Source organism: Bos indicus x Bos taurus, chromosome 15 (assembly GCF_003369695.1).
Source record: "Bos indicus x Bos taurus breed Angus x Brahman F1 hybrid chromosome 15, Bos_hybrid_MaternalHap_v2.0, whole genome shotgun sequence".
Taxonomy (NCBI): Eukaryota; Metazoa; Chordata; class Mammalia; order Artiodactyla; family Bovidae; genus Bos; species Bos indicus x Bos taurus.
The window spans coordinates 19311382-19329354 of NC_040090.1; the positions used below are offsets into that span (position 1 = coordinate 19311382).

General features: G+C 35.5%; 1 protein-coding gene across 1 annotated transcript in view; it reads right to left on the reverse strand.

Moving 5' to 3' along the window:
- The window catches only part of CAPRIN1 (cell cycle associated protein 1), a 37795-nt gene that overhangs the window by 7989 nt on the left and 11833 nt on the right, over nucleotides 1–17973 (reverse strand). Inside the window, exons 3-15 of the mRNA XM_027562694.1 lie at nucleotides 16029–16091; nucleotides 15842–15928; nucleotides 13257–13495; nucleotides 13098–13180; nucleotides 8851–8988; nucleotides 7571–7623; nucleotides 7407–7493; nucleotides 5925–6080; nucleotides 5694–5802; nucleotides 3748–3809; nucleotides 3162–3272; nucleotides 2810–2959; nucleotides 1600–1750 (exon numbers count right to left, since the gene is read on the reverse strand). Coding sequence (XP_027418495.1) covers nucleotides 1600–1750; nucleotides 2810–2959; nucleotides 3162–3272; nucleotides 3748–3809; nucleotides 5694–5802; nucleotides 5925–6080; nucleotides 7407–7493; nucleotides 7571–7623; nucleotides 8851–8988; nucleotides 13098–13180; nucleotides 13257–13495; nucleotides 15842–15928; nucleotides 16029–16091 — 1489 coding nt within the window. The remainder of the gene's footprint in view (nucleotides 1–1599; nucleotides 1751–2809; nucleotides 2960–3161; nucleotides 3273–3747; nucleotides 3810–5693; nucleotides 5803–5924; nucleotides 6081–7406; nucleotides 7494–7570; nucleotides 7624–8850; nucleotides 8989–13097; nucleotides 13181–13256; nucleotides 13496–15841; nucleotides 15929–16028; nucleotides 16092–17973) is intronic.

Below are 17973 nucleotides of genomic sequence, written 5' to 3' on the forward strand. Positions count from 1 at the left end.
GGTAGGGGCCTAGATCATGGATCTCGTAAACTAAGGTAAAGACTGGGTTTCTTTTCTAAATATAATTGAAAGTCACTGGGAGGCTCTGAATAGGAAGAGAGACATCTGATTTACATTTTAAAATCACTCTAGCTACTGTGTAGAAAACAGACTGGGCTAACGTAAGAGTCAAGGGAGAGAGTTGCAATATTCTAGATAAGAGTTGATGGCTATCTAGTGGTAGTGTGGATGTATTTGAACAAAGCATATGGGGCTGATTTATTTTGTACTGAAAATCTCTGTAAATGTATTGAAGTTAATTTTCATTAATAACATATATTTTGACATGGTAAAAAAAGATTATCTAGCATCAATGCTTCATAGTCAATTAGTGAAGTTGAGTAGAATATAAGATAGCTTGAACTCAACTGGCATGAAAGGCAAAACTAACCAAATCAAATGATAAATCAAATTGATAAATTTATCAATATGATAAACCACATATTGGTAATTGTCACAATATTTCAAACTGTTTCATTATTAGATAAGTTATGGTGATCTGCAGTCAGCAATCTTTGATGTTACAACTCAAGTGAGGTCTTGGAGGATGGTTAGCATTTTGGGGCAATAAAGTATTTTTTAATTAAGGCATGTACACTGTTTTTTAGGCATGATGCTATTACTGCACACTTAATAGACTATAGTATAGTGTTAAGAGAATTTTTATATGTACTAGGAAACCAAAACATTCATATGACTCACTTTGAGGTATTTGCTTTATTGCAGTGGTCTGGAACCAAACCTCAAGGTATGCCTTTACATGGCACTGAATAATTAAAGAAGCCTGAGAATGAGAAGTCCAATTTTATCATTCAGAAGCATAGACTGCATAACTGCCAAATTTCTATCAGAGTATGGTTGATTCAAACTCTACTGATTAGTGATGCTAACTACCACAGGGATATGTAAGAAAAATTATTGTTGACCCAAGTCTGTCAAGAAATCAGAAGAGTTATTCACATCAGTCAGGTTTACTAGTTTGCTGTGGGATTCAAATTAAATCTCTAATTATTTGAATTGAATTAGCAAAGACCTAAAAATATATATATATTTATGTCTTACAAATATAAGAAACCTACTATTGTGAGAGATATGGTAACCAGCCAAATTGTGACCTTATTTGCTGGCAAGGACTTTGTTTTAACCTAGTCTACTAAATGTAGACTTACCATGCCTTTACTGCTTAACTTTGTATAACTGACTTGCTGCCAGATATCATGCTACCAGGCTTCAATTAATTAGCAATTAAAACCAAAGTTGATCCTAATTCAAATATCAAGTTTAATTCCACTAAAATCACCAATGACATAGGCTATTATGAAAACTCACTGACCAAAGGAAAATGGGCATATGGTCTCCAAAACCTGCACATAATTCACATACAACAAATATGGACTTGATTGTACTCAGAATCAGCAATGAAAAATTAATTTGTTTTGGACTACTACCAAAATAAAAACTCTTGGTCACTGCCACTGTCAAATCCAAACTCGCCTAACAATGTCAATCACTCCAGTGGAAAGCAAGAAGCCAATGAGTGAGTGACACTGGTTTTCCTACCTGTTTGAAGCTGTTCTTGCTGAAGCTCTGTTTGTTCTACTTGGTGAGGCTGACTGGAAAAGCTCTGGTTGTAACTGGCCTGGTACTGATTTTGCTGTTTTAAAGTTTCTGGTTCATTAACAGGAGGAACTGGGGCATTCATATTGAATACCTATAAGTAAATAAAGTAAATGATTAGTTCTTCCCTTTATGCTAATCATTTACCTACTTTTAACGTGGCAGATTTCAATGTTGGTTTTAACTGAGATGTAAACAACAAGTATCACAAAAGTCTCAAAGATATTTATTTCTCTTTCTCTCATACACACACACACATGTCATACAGCACTTTTTAGCAGAGTATAAACAGGGATTAAAAATCTGAGAAGACACAGAATCAGAATCCTTGGAAATGCTATTATAAATGAGAAATCTTAAAAGATGCAAACCCCTGAGACATTATCACTTCGATAAATTAAATCTATGAACTTAAAGTTGACTATTTCATTATATTTTAATCGAAAATTAGTATTTTAAGCATTTGACTATGAATTTTCCTGTGAGCACTGTTTTAGCTATATTCCATTGATCACAGGATTTTCATTATCATTATTTTCTAGAAATCTTGCAATTTAGAGATGCTCACTGAAGAACCAAAGAGTAGTATCATAACATCTATTACTCTGAGATATAATTCTGTAAATTAAAAGATTCAGTAAATATGGTAAAGTGTAAACAATTGATCTCTAGGTAATGATCTGTGTTGTGTGTATGCTCCACCGTGTCCTACTCTTTAGGACCCTATGAACTGCAGCCCACCAGGCTCCTTTCCGTGGAATTTTCCAAGCAAGAATACTGGAGTGATTTGCCATTTCCTTCTTCAGAGGATCTTTCTGACCCAGGGACCGAACCCACACATCTTCTGTTTTGGGGGGCAGATTCTTTACCACTGTGCCACAAGGGAAGACCAATGATATATATCAGTCTACTTTTTTCAAATTTAAAATTCTGTTAAAGGGTGAAACTACAAAACAAAATGTAGGCACATAACTCCTAAGATTCAAGTTTATCTCTGTGAACAGAAAAAAATGAGTTTTATGTTCAATTAAACATAACCTAAAGTTACAGTAGATGCAGACTCAAGCACAAAGTTTTTGTGACATTTTGCTGAGACTCTACATGAAGATAGTACACACCAGGCACTTAATGTCAACTGACTTAATCTGCTTACCGTTTGCATGGATTGGAATGGAGCTGCATTTACATTGATTCCACTGCTATGTAAAGGTTTGCTTGTCCCAGCCTGGAACACTTGAGGCTGAGAAGCAGCAGGAAGGGATGATGATGCTGTAGTCTGGTCTGTATTTAAAGAGATCGTCGCCTAAACACAAAGTGAACAGATGCACTTTAACAGATGCAGTGAACTAAGACCATACGTATGTTAATAAACGCAACTATCTTATGAAATAAAAATATAGTGAATGTGTTAGGTCCAAAATAAAGAGATACTGTATTAACAGTTATTTGCCTCCACCCAATTCAAGTGCCTCATCAAGTTTATATGACCTAGAAACACAACTTGCCTGAATCTGATCAATCGGTTCCTTTTGTGGTCGTTGGTCAGTAGCATGAGAAGGTTGGTACAAGGGTTGAGATGCTGTATATCCCTCACTTGTGGATGAAACCAAAGGAACCTAACAAAGAAGTAAAGAAATCAAAGCTTCATTCTGTTATAAACCAACTTCATTACATATAGGGCTAAGAAATAGACATTCATGTTAAAGAGACTATAAAACCTAACAACTGGGAAAATACATATATTATTAAAGCTCAAAGTTAATAAACCCAAGCCCAATTACGAAGTTCCCTATAAATGCAGATAATATCTACACTAAATTTTAAAATTATGAAATCTAAACTATGTCATCTCAAATTCTCAGTTTGAAATTTAAAAACTTCATTATAATTAAAAACCATAAGGATTAACAAATAAATTGTTTTTATTAGTTTATTAAAAGAAAAATAAATGTAAACATGGAAATAAAAGTTGATAGCTACTCATGCCAGACTTGACAGTGATCAAACTCACACTTGGTTTTCATAAGCTAGCTAAGAAAGAGACCAAAGAACAGATTAAAAACAAAAACTACAAAAATATTTCAGTCTTACCTGTGTAGCTTCTGGCTGTACAGAAACTTGATTAGGTTGAGCAAGTCTAGATTCAGAATGAACTGTAAAATTGACCAAAAAAATACTGTCATACAAAATAAAATTTCTTCAGAGATGTATAAATATCTTTTACTTAGTCTCTAAAGTCAATTTTCTATAGCCAAATCCTAAATAAACTATTTAGCAATTAGGAAAATAAATGGGGAAGTACAGGAAGGATTTTAGCTTTCAAATGAGCATTTTCAATTAACTGATACTCATTATTATTAATCAACTACCACATGCCTTTCACTTTTTTTTTTTGGAGTGTTAGTGAAACAATACTAACAAATAGGTGTAAAGCAGAATAAGAATCAATGCTAGAATTATCCCTGAAAAAGAGCTTTTTAAAGCAGTTAACTACAAAGGAGCATAGTCAAAATTTTGAGATAGATAATATTCAGAAGTATTTTAACTATCTACTTTCAATATAATTTCAAATGCTTCCACTGGAAAAAATAAAAATTTATCTTTAAAAAGCCTATATTCAATTCAGTGTGCATGTTATTGTCAACTTTCATCATTCTTCCACTACTCTTCCAAATCATGGTTAAACAGATAATCAAAAATACAGTATCTTTGGTTAGTCATTTGGAAATCATCCATTTTCACTGGAGAGTCTAGTTGACTTACCACCACCTGAAAATCTAAATAGCTTTACAGGTTATATCAGTGGTGCATGTGTTGACTGGCATAGCTAAGAAAACGATGTATTTTCTTCCTCTGGTAGAGCTCAAAAAGTGAACACTAATAACTTTGTGAGTCCCTGATCTGTTTTCTAACTCTTGGTAGAGATAAGAGCTCCCTTTCCTTTAGAAAAATCCTAACTTACCATATTAACTATGTTTATCAAACATAGTTTACTAGTTGCTTTCACCAGCAACTCCTTTTATAACATTTAAGATCAACATTAAATGTGTTACTTCATATTGTTCCACGTTTATGCCCTTAATGCTGACATGTTGTAGGAAAAAAACAAGACTCAAAATTACTAATGGTCTTTAAGAGATGCTCCACTTAACCCAATACAAAAGCACCAACGCTATTTATTGTGCTGTTTCAAATAATGGTATAAGACTAGTGAGAAATGGAAACTTCAGCTGTCTTCTAGTCCATCTCTTCCACTTTCCTCTTAAGCATTTCCTTACCCACTCACTACTCCATCTCATTTTTAAAAGTAATAAAATGTTCAGAAATCCTCCTAAAAAGCTGCAATCATCCTTCAGAGAAAGACACCTATCTTTTATAGATTAATTTTTAAAAAGTAATTTGGTGTTTCCTTTTTTCAAATATAGATAACGTTTTTTTGTCACACAGCATGTAGGATCCTAGTTGCCTCGCCAGGGATCAAACCCGCACCCCCTGTATTGGGTACATAGAGTCTTAACCACTAGACCACTAGGGAAGTCCATTCCTAGGTTAATTTTGAAATTTAAAAAGCCAAGCAAAATTTCATCATACCAAAAAAAAAAAAAAAACAACAACAACCAGGTATAACACATCTATAGTTGTACAAGTCAGGATGTGACTGCTATAGGGCAAGGGAAGAGGTAGTAACTAGACTACAAGAGAACACAAGTAGGCTTTTGGGGTATTAGTAATCTTCCACTTCTGGGTGCTGGTGAGTTCAAATTTGTAAAAACTCATCACACTTTAAATTTGCATGTATGTTTCTGTATGTCCACATGCCAATAAAGTTACCAAAAAAAAAAACCCACCACTAATAACAATGGAACTACTACATTTATGGTTCTTATTATAGGAAAAAAGAGTTAACATTTCTTACCAAATTAAAAGACACAAGATCTGAAAGTAAACATTAAAAATAAAAAGATTAATTTTCACAAACTTTACATAACCTAAAAACACTGGTTCTGTATTTCTCACATAAACATGTCACTACCAACCTGGAGGGCAAACCAGCTGGGGTATGTCCATGTTCTGTGCTGGATTCATCGGCTGTGCAGATACAATGGCAGGATCAAGTGTCTGGTTTTCAAAATCCAACATTGAATCCTAGGATATAATGCAATTCATATTTAAGTAGGATATAATGTATAAAGTTTAGGTAGGATATAATGTAATTAAGTTAATGTAAACACTTAACCTATCTATCATAGTGTTTGACTAGTATCTACCTGTATGAAATTATAGGGCCCCTGCATTTGTGCCATAAGGTCCTGTACTCGCTGTCTTCTCACGAGGGGATCGGCTTGAGCCACTGGGGTCAAAGAGTGGGGTTCTGGTACTGAAGGAGATGCAGCCTGAGGTTGCTGCTGGAGTGAATTTACCACCTAAAGCAGAAGAGGAAGACAGGTTGGTAGAATGACAGAGCTCCATCCATCACCGTCATGACTGGTCCCCAAATTACACATACCATGTATACTATAAACAGAATAACAGATTTGAATGTCATCAACCTGACCAAATTAAGTTGAAGTTAACATTCTGATCAATGCTCTCACTTCTACAGTGTTCCCAATTCCACAGGGTTGCCACATATTAATAGCATTTCAGGTTTACCTTGTAAACAGCTTTAAAAAAAAAAAAAAAAAAAAAAAACCGTGTCTACGTCCTAAAACCAAGTATTTTGCTTAAACTATTAACCCTTCTACAGTAAGTAAACCTATACATCTATATATAAACATATATCTATCTCAGTACCTGATATATACTAAGCATTCAAGAAAATGTTAGCTATTATTATCATTAAACTTGAGTTCCTATCACTTCACTCTCCACCAGTACCATAGGATCAAGCTCTATCACACCTTGTCTAAATTGCTACAGAAGCCAAATTTCACTCTACCTATCATCTTCCTAATAATTTCTCCCAATTATTGTTTTAAGTAATTCCCTGCTCTGCTAAGAAATCTCACTAATTGTTATTACCAATTTACAAAATTCTCTGCCTGGCTGTTGCTGCTGCTGCTAAGTAGCTTCAGTCGTGTCCGACTCTGTGCGACCCCATAGACGGCAGCCAACAAGGCTCCCCCGTCCCTGAGATTCTCCAGGCAAGAACACTGGAGTGGGTTGCCATTGCCTTCTCCAATGCAGGAAAGTGAAAAGTGAAAGCGAAGTCGCTGAGTCTTGTCCGACTCTTAGCGACCCCATGGACTGTGGCCCACCAGGCTCCTCCATCCATGGGATTTTCCAGGCAAGAGTACTGGAGTGGGGTGCCATTGGGCAAGTCAAAACCTTAGTTCCTTTATACGCAATACTGAGCTAACAGAACTTGGTAATCAACAGCATCAGGGTGAAGGAAGAGTCTGAGATGACACTTCAATGTATCCCGTTAGGTAGTCTTTCTGAAGGCTATCCATGGAGACCAGATTTTCATGGTGCAACCTGATTAACAGGTTGTGTACTTTAATAGATTGAGCACATAAACCACATAGATATTTGTATATTTTCTTGTAATTAGAACAGTCAAGCAGTGATTATATTAAATATCAACAGAAACAAATCACCTTTTAAACAGAACAGTCTTATATAATGAGTCTGTTATTATAATAAGTGTACTTATAATGCAAAATACTTAAAAATCTACATTTGTTCTTAGGAGAGATAAAAAGTACTAATTAAAGACAAAAGACAACCTTGTAATCGAGAACTCTTACCTCAACTGTTTCAACTGTCCAATCATCTACCTGCTCCTTTTCACCACTGCTGAACTGTGTTTCTGCCATAAATTGTCTATTTACATACTGCAAAGCAAAGTACATGTTTGAGACCTCTGTTTGAAAGACAGAAAGAAAAAGCTAGCATAAAATAAAAATCATACCTCTGTTGATTCAACCTCATTTTGTTCAGTATATTCTTCCACTGGCTCAGGTTCTAAAAGGTTGAAAAATGATACAAAGAGTGTAAAATATATTTTTAAAAGTTAACAATTCATTTAAATCCAGTTCCCCATCATATAGTCTGAATTTACAAAGTTATAATTAATAGTAAGTTTCTGTATTTTATTACTCTTACAATAGGAGAAAACTTTTTTTTTACCATGTATTCCAGGCTTATTTCAACAGTAATTATTCTGGATCAAATATGATGCCAATAAACCAGCACCCTAGTCTCCACACTAATCTACTTCATAAAAGTGGTGGTGGTGGGGTGGTAAAGACTACTGAGGAATTTCCTGGCAGTCCAGTGGTTAGGACTCAGTGCTTTCACTGGCAGGGCCCAGGTTCAATCCCTGCTCAGGGAATCAAGATCTTGCAAGCCCCTTCCCCCCAAACAAAAACAAACAAAAAAACCCTGACTTAAATTGCTTTATATGGATCTGCAACCGTAAATTCCACCAATCTGCAATGTTCCCGTCTAGTTTCAACCTAATAGCTAACACTTGTATGAAATGCTTACCATTGTATACATACTACTTCCTAAATGAAGAACCTGAGAATACTGAACTTATAGAAGTTCAGTAAGTTGCCCAATTTTTCACAGCTAACACGTGTTGTAGCCAAGATTTTATCCGGGCAATCTGATTCTAGAATCCATGCTTTTACCTATCACAACAAAACTAACACTCCTTAGATAATGCTTCCAATAGTACTCAAAATTTTATTCATCAACTTAACGTAAAAGTCCACATAGTAACTGTTTACCTATATATTAGTGATACACTGGGTGCTAGAATAGATCTCTGCTGCCTGAGACATTTATAGTTGTAACTCTCCATCATAGAAAACAACAACCAAACCTCATACCATTCTCCTCAAATACTGGCATGGTAATAAGCCACAATAAATGAGCACACATCAAAAATCTATTTGAAAAGCCATATATACAATAGTTGCCCCCTTATCCATATTCCAACTGACCAATAATGTAGCAAGAGAAAGACATTTGTAACAGGGATAAAGAGCAATAAGATAAATAACTGATATTTAATACCTCTGGGAATTACTCTTAATGTGTTTTGTCAATATTTGGTCATGCTTCAAGTTTCTCTAAAAATCTAAGTGTACAAATGTAACTAAATAAATGTCTAGCTTGAACCTGTGGCAAAGGAAAGTAAAATCAAGACCCTAAACTAAAGTTCATAGCCACCTGAGTACTCACCAGCTTCAGCTGCCTGGTCTTCAACTGTAGGTGCTGAGGCTGCCTCCTCTTCCTCACACAGACCATTCTGGTGGTTGTGGGTGCTGTCAAAGTAGTTTGACTGGAAAACACGCTCAACAATTTCCTTTAGAGCTTTATCTAAAAACACATTATGAATTATAATCTTAGACTATCTGACTTAAAAGATTAAACATTCTACAAGATATAGTAGTAAAAAAAAAACAAACCCATCAACTGTTACTTAAAAAATTAAAACATTGAATTCCAAAAGAAATTTATTACAGAATAAGTGAACAAGAAATTATTTGTATTAAATTTTAAGCATTTTAAATAAGTTAGTCCAAAAAAAAAGTCCAAAATAAAATCATTAATTCTTTCAATAACCATATATTTAGCACCTAACTATACCGTACTCAATGTACTAGGCACTGGCACTACAGAAAGGTATGTAAAAGACACAGTATCTGCCCTCCCGATTATCATTTATTCATTCACTAAGCATTTATTTAGCACCTAACTATATGTTAAAAAGTGTACTAGGCACTGGGGCTACAGAAAGGTATGTGAAACAAGTAGTATTTGCCTTCCCTAAGCTAACAGTCCAATAGAGAAGAGCTCTCAACTACTCACAAAAACAGTAAAATACCATCTGTGAAAAGAACTACACAGAAGTACATGCACTGGACCTAATCAAGCAGAGACCATGAGAGGCTTTCCTGGTGTAAGGATTACAAGAGCTGAGATCTGGAAGATGAGTCGTAGAGAGGGAAAAAGTATTTCAAGGCAGAGGCAACAGCATTTACAAAGCCCTGTACAAAGAAGGATGCCAAATACAAGTCAATTTAAGTATGCATTGAGGCTAAAGCAAAGGAAATAAGGAAAAAGCATAAGGAAGATATGTCTAAAGACTGTTAAGGGCCAGAGTTTGTAAGGTCTTACAAACTATATATATATAAAAATGTAATTAAAATAAAACCATTAAAAGATTCTAAAAAGGGATGGATGGTGAATTCAGGTGAGAGCATTACAGAAGAGAAAAGGCAGAAAAATAGAGAAAGAAGTAGATTCAAAAGATATTTAAAAGGCAAATATAACTGTCAGAACTTGGTACATAAAGCTGTCAGGGCAGCAAGTAAAGGTCTATGTCAGGAGTTAATTTCCTGGCCTTGTATAGTACATGTAGATCAAGAACTATTAATGTTCAAGCTGGTTTTAGAAAAGGCAGAGGAACCAGAGATCAAATTGCCAACATCTGCTGGATCATGGAAAAAGCAAGAGAGTTCCAGAAAAACATCTATTTCTGCTTTATTGACTATGCCAAAGCCTTTGACTATGTGGATCACAATAAACTGCAGAAAATTCTGAAAGAGATGGGAATACCAGAATACCTGATCTGCCTCTTGAGAAATCTGTATGCAGGTCAGGAAGCAACAGTTAGAACCGGACATGGAACAACAGACTGGTTCCAAATAGGAAAAGGAGTTCGTCAAGGCTGTATATTGTCACCCTGTTTATTTAACTTATATGCAGAGTACATCACGAGAAACGCTGGACTGGAGGAAACACAAGCTGGAATCAAGATTGCCAGGAGAAATATCACCTCAGATATGCAGATGACATCACCCTTATGGCAGAAGTGAAGAGGAACTAAAAAGCCTCTTGATGAAAGTGAAACTGGAGAGTGAAAAAGTTGGCTTAAAGCTCAACATTCAGAAAACGAAGATCATGGCATCCGGTCCCACCACTTCATGGGAAATAGATGGGGAAACAGTGGAAACAGTGTCAGACTTTATTTTTGGGGGCTCCAAAATCACTGCAGACGGTGACTGCAGCCATGAAATTAAAAGACGCTTACTCCTTGGAAGGAAAGTTATGACCAACCTAGATAGCATATTCAAAAGCAGAGACATTACTTTGCCAACAAAGGTTCGTCTAGTCAAGGCTATGGTTTTTCCTGTGGTCATGTATGGTTGTGAGAGTTGGACTGTGAAGAAGGCTGAGCGCCAAAGAATTGATGCTTTTGAACTGTGGTGTTGGAGAAGACTCTTGAGAGTCCCTTGGACTGCAAGGAGATCCAACCAGTCCATTCTGAAGGAGATCAGCCCTGGGATTTCTTTGGAAGGAATGATGTTAAAGCTGAAACTCCAGTACTTTGGCCACCTCATGCGAAGAGTTGACTCATTGGAAAAGACTCTGATGCTGGGAGGGATTGGGGGCAGGAGGAGAAGGGGACGACGGAGGATGAGGTGGCTGGATGGCATCACTGACTCGATGGACTTGAGTCTCAGTGAACTCCGGGAGCTGGTGATGGACAGGGAGGCCTGGCGTGCTGCGATTCATGGGGTCGAAAAGAGTTGGACACGACTGAGCGACTGATCTGATCTGATCTGATACATAAAAATGAAACTTCAGAGACATTATATCAAAGGAGTATAAAGTTAATCCTATACTCCTTTGATATAAAACTATTAGGAATTTCCTGGCCATACAGTGGATAGGACTCTGTGCTCTCACTGCCAAAGGCGTGGGTTCAATCCCTGGTCGGGACCAAATAAACTATTTAACAATTTTTTGAATACTGAACAGAACACTTCATGTGCTCTCTCCCCCTCTCCTTCAGAATCTCCTGCCTCAGAGCTGTTTTAAAAACTTATGAAAGCTGAATGCAAAAACCATACTAATTTGAGTAAATTACACCTTTGTATTAACTGTACATTCCTAAGATGCAAGAATGAGGCTAGGTAGAAAATAACATCAAAACAAGGGACAGGCTTAGACTTTAACCCTTATTACTCAACAGAGTTCATGAAAATTTTATCAGACATGACCAGAAGCTACTTTTGAATCTAACAAATTTACACCCATGTCAATTACTTTCTAATCAAGTGGGGAATTCAGTACATATTTGTAGCAAAACTAAATCAATAAGTTTTTTTTTTTAACCAACAAATACAAACAACATGGGTCAACAAATCAAGAAAACGGATTTCTTACATGAAAAGATACACAAGCATTGGCTCCTCGTATTTGATTTACCCGTTTCCTTAAAGCAAATACATCCCAAATTATATCATACAGTTTTGCCAAAAACTCTTGTAATTTGTTTTCAATCGTAATAGCTAAAAAACAAGGCATGCAGATACTTTACTTTTGCCTTGCTGCTGCTGCTAAGTCGCTTCAGTCGTGTCCGATTCTGTGCAACCCCATAGACGGCAGCCCACCAGGCTCCCCCATCCCTGGGATTCTCCAGGCAAGGATACTGGAGTGGGTTGCCATTTCCTTCTCCTAAGTATATTCAAATATCTACTTCCGTAAATCAACATTAAAAACTGCTAACAATCCAGTCCCTTTTACTAAGTGGTTAAAATCTAAAATTCCTAATTTACTGAAGTAAGAGAAGGCAATGGCACCCCACTCCAGTACTCTTGCCTGGAGAATCCCATGGGCGGAGGAGCCTGGTAGGCTGCAGTCCATGGGGTCGCTAAGAGTCAGACATGACTGAGCAACTTCACTTTCCCTTTTCATTTTCATGCACTGGAGAAGGAAATGGCAACCCACTCCAGTATCCTTGCCTGGAGAATCCCAGGGATGGGGGAGCCTGGTGGGCTGCCGTCTATGGGGTTGCACAGAATCAGACACGACTGAAGCGACTTAACAGCAGCAGCAGTATAACTTAAAAATATCTTATAAAAAAAAAAAAAAAACTACATATTTACAGTTAAGGAGCTCATATATAGATTGTTGGTCTAGATAATTAATTAGCTTTTTCAAAATACAAACAAAAGAATATCCGAAATTAGCAGAAGTCTAAGAAAAAAAAAAAAAAAAACTAAGGCAATGATCATGAATAGAATGCATGGGGTGGAGTAAATGTTTTTCACAAGATTTCATCCATAAGGAAAAACCAGTCCCCATTTAACACCAAAAACAATGAAAGCCAATTTGGTGTTAATCTGTCCCCCAGAAACAGAATAAGTTAAGAACAAAACTATGTTAATTTAGGACTCCCATCTTTACCAATTTTTGGTTGTTTGAGCTGATGTTTTGATTTATATACACAAAAAAAAAATTTGCAAAAAATAAAAACATACAAAAAGGAAACAAACCAAAAAAGTAAAAAAGTAAACAGTGGATGAATATTACTTACATATTTCTAAAGTTTTCTTCAATTAACATTACTTTTAAATAGGAAATTAAACTTTAAAGGTTCTTAGTCACAAAAATCAAAAGTTGTCAGTGATACTCACAAGTTGTTCCACATACAGGTTTTTCCTTTCCTTCCAGCAAGTCCCACAGGTGAATGGAGGCATGTTCATACTGCTCATTCAACCTAATAATAAAACATCTGGTTAATTACTTTTCAGTTGTCAACACAACATTTAGAAGTTTCTGTTATACCACTATACCTCAAGCTCATGTCTCGTTCAGGGTCTGCTAATTTGTAGAACTCATCTAACAACGACAACTCCTCTTCAGACAATATTGGCACTCCATTCAAACCTTGCTTCAGGTCAGTTCTCACTTCATCATCTCCTAGTTTGTCCAAAACATACTGCAGCTCAAGTACTGTTTTTAAACGTTTCTGTTCAGCTTCCTCTCTCATAAGCTGCTCCCGACGTGCTGTCTTCTTTATTGTTTTCTGAATCTGCATAAAGACATAAACATAAGACATAGAAATAAATTTTATAAAAACTCATTTACTTCAATTTCAGGTCCAAAGTAAGTAAGACACGTTTCACTCACTGAGTTAGATGTGACTCTGACATACAAAAGAATGACTCCCAACTTTAAAAGTTTAACAAATGGAACTGTTTTAAGTAGTTATTTATTAGAAATTCAAAACACATGTTTTCCTAGAAGGTATTACACTATGGAAATGGTACCAATGAAGCAAATATTTGCTTCAAAATAATCTAGCAGACAGGAAATGAGGACATAAGTGTGCGTATAGGTAAAATATAATTGCTCATGAAATGATGCTAACTGTAGAAGCTAGGTATAGGTAAATGTAAGTTCATTATAGTCTTTAGTTCTTAAAATTTTCCATAATAAAAAGTATAAAAACTAAAAATTTTCATTAAGGTTCAGAGCCAATTTTAAAAAAGAAACCCTACCACAGCCACAATTAAAAAAAAAAATTTATGTCTATCTTTAATAGAAAATGGTTCAAAATTCTAATTTCAATTGCCTACTACTGACTTAAACGGAGATGTCAAACACACTACTACCCTCTTATCCCAAATAATCCACCACTTCCATTCTAGGAAGAAAGTCAGGAATGAGAAAATAAGTTGAGAAAGCAAAAGAAGTATGACAATAAAGAAAGACACTTTGGATGAAATGAGAAGTAGGGAAGACTATAAAGACTAGAAAAGGTAGGCTTGAACTAGGTTAAAGAAGCTCTTGAATAAAAAACAAAAAACATGTTTAATAACTGTGGAAAATGCAACAAAGGATCAGAGTTAAAAGACTGCCAAGGAAGTTAAGGGCCCAGTGAAAAGTTCCTTTTTTAACCAGTGTTAAAAAAAAATCAAAGGAAGATACAAGTATCTTCATTTACACTGTGACAGTAGCTTCAGAAATAGATACTCTATATTAAATTGTATATGGTAATTCTACTTCTATGACTCATTAAAAAAAAATCAGAAACAAGAAATTGGGCAGGGTTCTTCAAGCCTGAGGCTTTGACCTAAGCTAAATGGAACAAATCCCTACTTGGATGTAAATCAAATAACCCCTATTCCATTTTCAGGAGTATCATCAATATTTCCCACCTTCAATAAAATTTAATAAGTAACAATAATATTAAGTGCATGAACCATTATATTAAGTGCATGAACCATTAGTTACGCTTCAAATACTGTTCTAAGCACAACCCTATAATGAGGTAGGCACTAATTGTTTTGTTTTTTTTTTACAGATAAGAAAACTGAAGCAATGTGACAGCCTTGTCCCTCTTTTTCTCCCTTTCCTTTCTAAACTACTGGCTCTTTCTCTGGAAAACCCTGACTGATATAGGTATAGGAAAGTTAAGTAATCCTTTCTCTAAAGTCTTACAACTATTAAGTAAAAGTGGCAGAATCAGGATTCAAACCAGGCAGCTTGGTTCCAGAATCAGAACTTTTCATCTACGTACTACATTGTCTCTCATCACATAATAAACTGTTTATCTCAACAAATCAGAGGCAACTTTATATTTCAAAGTTGTTGCAAGCCCTTCTCCAAGGAGCCAACACTAATTCAGAAGGATATTAACTTTCTGGTCTAAACTATCAAGAAAAGTATTTGACTCTGCTCGTACTTTTTATCCTGTTCCCAAAGACTTTGGTCACATCAAAAGATGTTGGGGAAAAACACACCCCTCCGTTGAATCAAGAGCTGAAACAAGTGCAACATATCAGCCGGCCACATACCTTAAGATCCCTAATGGAGAAAGTCGTAACCAATTATATAAACAAGCCTCTTTATTTTCTGATAGTTAACAGTATTGTAAGATAGTCCTGAGGCATAAGGGAATACGTGAAAGGCAGAAGTCTATCACGTTTATACAACCATCTCTTGGTATCCAAGGGGACTCAACTCCAGGACACACTACTCCACACCTCATGGATGCCAAAACATCTATAGATGTTCCAAGTACCTTATAGTACACCCTCTGTATCTGTGGATTCAACCAACCTAGGATTTCAATCCTCGGATCCAGACCCCTGCAGATACAGAAGGCTGACTGTATATATTTGCACAGATAATTTTTAGACCAATGATACATGTCCGTCATATATGAAACTCAGTCCTTTTAAAGGGCATCTTCAAGGTGTTACATTAAACTTTACAAAATTGTAAAGAAACTTAGATATAATTGGATCCAATCCTCTCCGCCTTGCAGAGAACTTATCAACAGTAATGCAAAAACTAAAACTCAAAAAATACAACAAAATTTTCTGCCTTCATTTTTAATATTTTATAAACAGATATGCCACCTTTTACTTACATCTTGGCTTAATGCCATGAAACTCCTCTGTAATTCTTTTGCAAACTCCAAGTTATTTGTGACTTCCTGGTACTTAGACACGGCATCCTAAAATAACAAAAAGAAAATCCAACTTTTACTGGAAACACAAAGAAACACAGAATCTTATTAAGTTACATAAAATCTAAATAAAATATAACATATTTACCAGCTGATCTTGATTAAGCCTTTCCCCTTTGTTCATTCGTTCCTGATAATCATCAAGCTTGCCCTATATTAAAAGAAAAAAATAATTATATTCCATACTGGAAGTATATACCAGCTTAACAATGCTAAAATAACAAACCCATATAATTCTTTAAGTTTGTCTGAAATCTTGCCCTAAACATACTTTTTACATACTTTTTAGATAAACTACAGTTTAAGTTAGTATGTAAACAGCATTAGTTTAATTGTGAATTTAAAAAATGAATTTAAATATCCCTGCCATGCTGATACCAAATATTGTATTATAAGTCAATGATACGTTACTGCTTATTTTTAAAATTATTTTAATTGGAGAGTAATTACTTTACAATGTTATGATGATTTTTGCCATACATCAACATGAATCAGCCACAGGTATACGTGTGTCCCTCCCCATCTTTGGGCTTCTCAAATAAGATGTGCACCAGATGGCCCAAGCTTATGATACCCATCCACATGAGTGACAGTCACAATTCAATGAGGAGTCCACTTACACTCAAGTGACCATATCAGATACCTTATTTTACTAAGTGTTAAATTTTTGTTCTTCCCCTCCTCGCCAAAGAATTCATGTACGTTGTATATTTGTTTTTCTCAATAAAGACATGTGCATACTGTCTTTGATGTGCCCCACTCATTCCCCTTAAAAATGAAGTAAATTCAAGCTATCACTTACAGTCACAGTACACTAGTCATCAGCTTTGCTCTTTATTTTCTCACAAACGTAACTAAATGAGCAAGAGTGGGGGAAGAAAATTAAGCCTCTGGTTTAAGATCATTCTCCCATCCCTCCACCCGCCCAAAGTTGGAGGTTTCCTAGGCTACTATTCTTAAATTTAAAAAACTCCCCCACAAACATACTCAGGTAATAAGGTATAGTCAAAAATTCAATTGTTTTAAGGGTCAGAGGAGAAATAAATAGAAATATAAATTAAGGAAGAAAAATCTTAAATAATCACAATAAATTACAAACATACGTAGTTATTCCTTACCCTTGGCAATAGTAAAAAAAAAAAAAAAGAAATCAAGAAAACAGATACAAACTAAGGTTCTGATAAAACTCAGGCACAGAAACAAGCTTAAAAGCAGTGTTCAAAAGTTGTTTTCAAATGATCCATTTTGTTTGTACCAGAAAACAGTATTCAACTTTCATAATCATTTTACCTTAAAGTTTATCACACTTTAGGTATACTAAAGGTAAATAAAATCAGTACAATCATTAAAACATCAATGGATGATGAAACTATTCAATCTTACTTAGGTGAACTATTTATACAACAGTAAGCCCCCAGGGCTTCCCTGGTGGCCCAATGGTTATTAAGAATCCACTTTGCAATGCAAGGGATACCAGTTCAATCTCTGGTCCAGAAAGATCCCACATGTCCCAGGGCAACCAAGCCTAGGCACCACACCAATGAACCTGCACCCTAGAGCCTATGCTCTGCAACAAGAGAAGCCTACACACCACAATTAGGGACAGCCTCTGCTCTCAGCAACTGAGGAAAGCTTGCTCTCCACAACTAGAGAAAGCCCCTGCACAGCAATGAAGACCCAGCACAGCCAAAAATAAATACGTTTATATAATTAAAACGTTAAATATATACATTAAAAAAATAAGCCTCCAACTAAGTTAATATAAAATTCAAGTCTAGAATTACAATGTCAACAATTTGAGATTTTCTTTAGTAATCAGACGAAAGAAAACTTTACTAATACATGTCCATGTATTACCTAAAAAATCTGACACTTTATGAAAGTGAACCATATTATTCTGAATTTCTTCCAACCATGAGAGACTTTGTGGTACTTACTCTGTTTAAAAAGAAAGCTTCATCTTTAAGAAAATGAATCAAGATTTTTACACTGATACGGTACACCTAACCCCTAAGAGAGAAGTTAAACTGCCT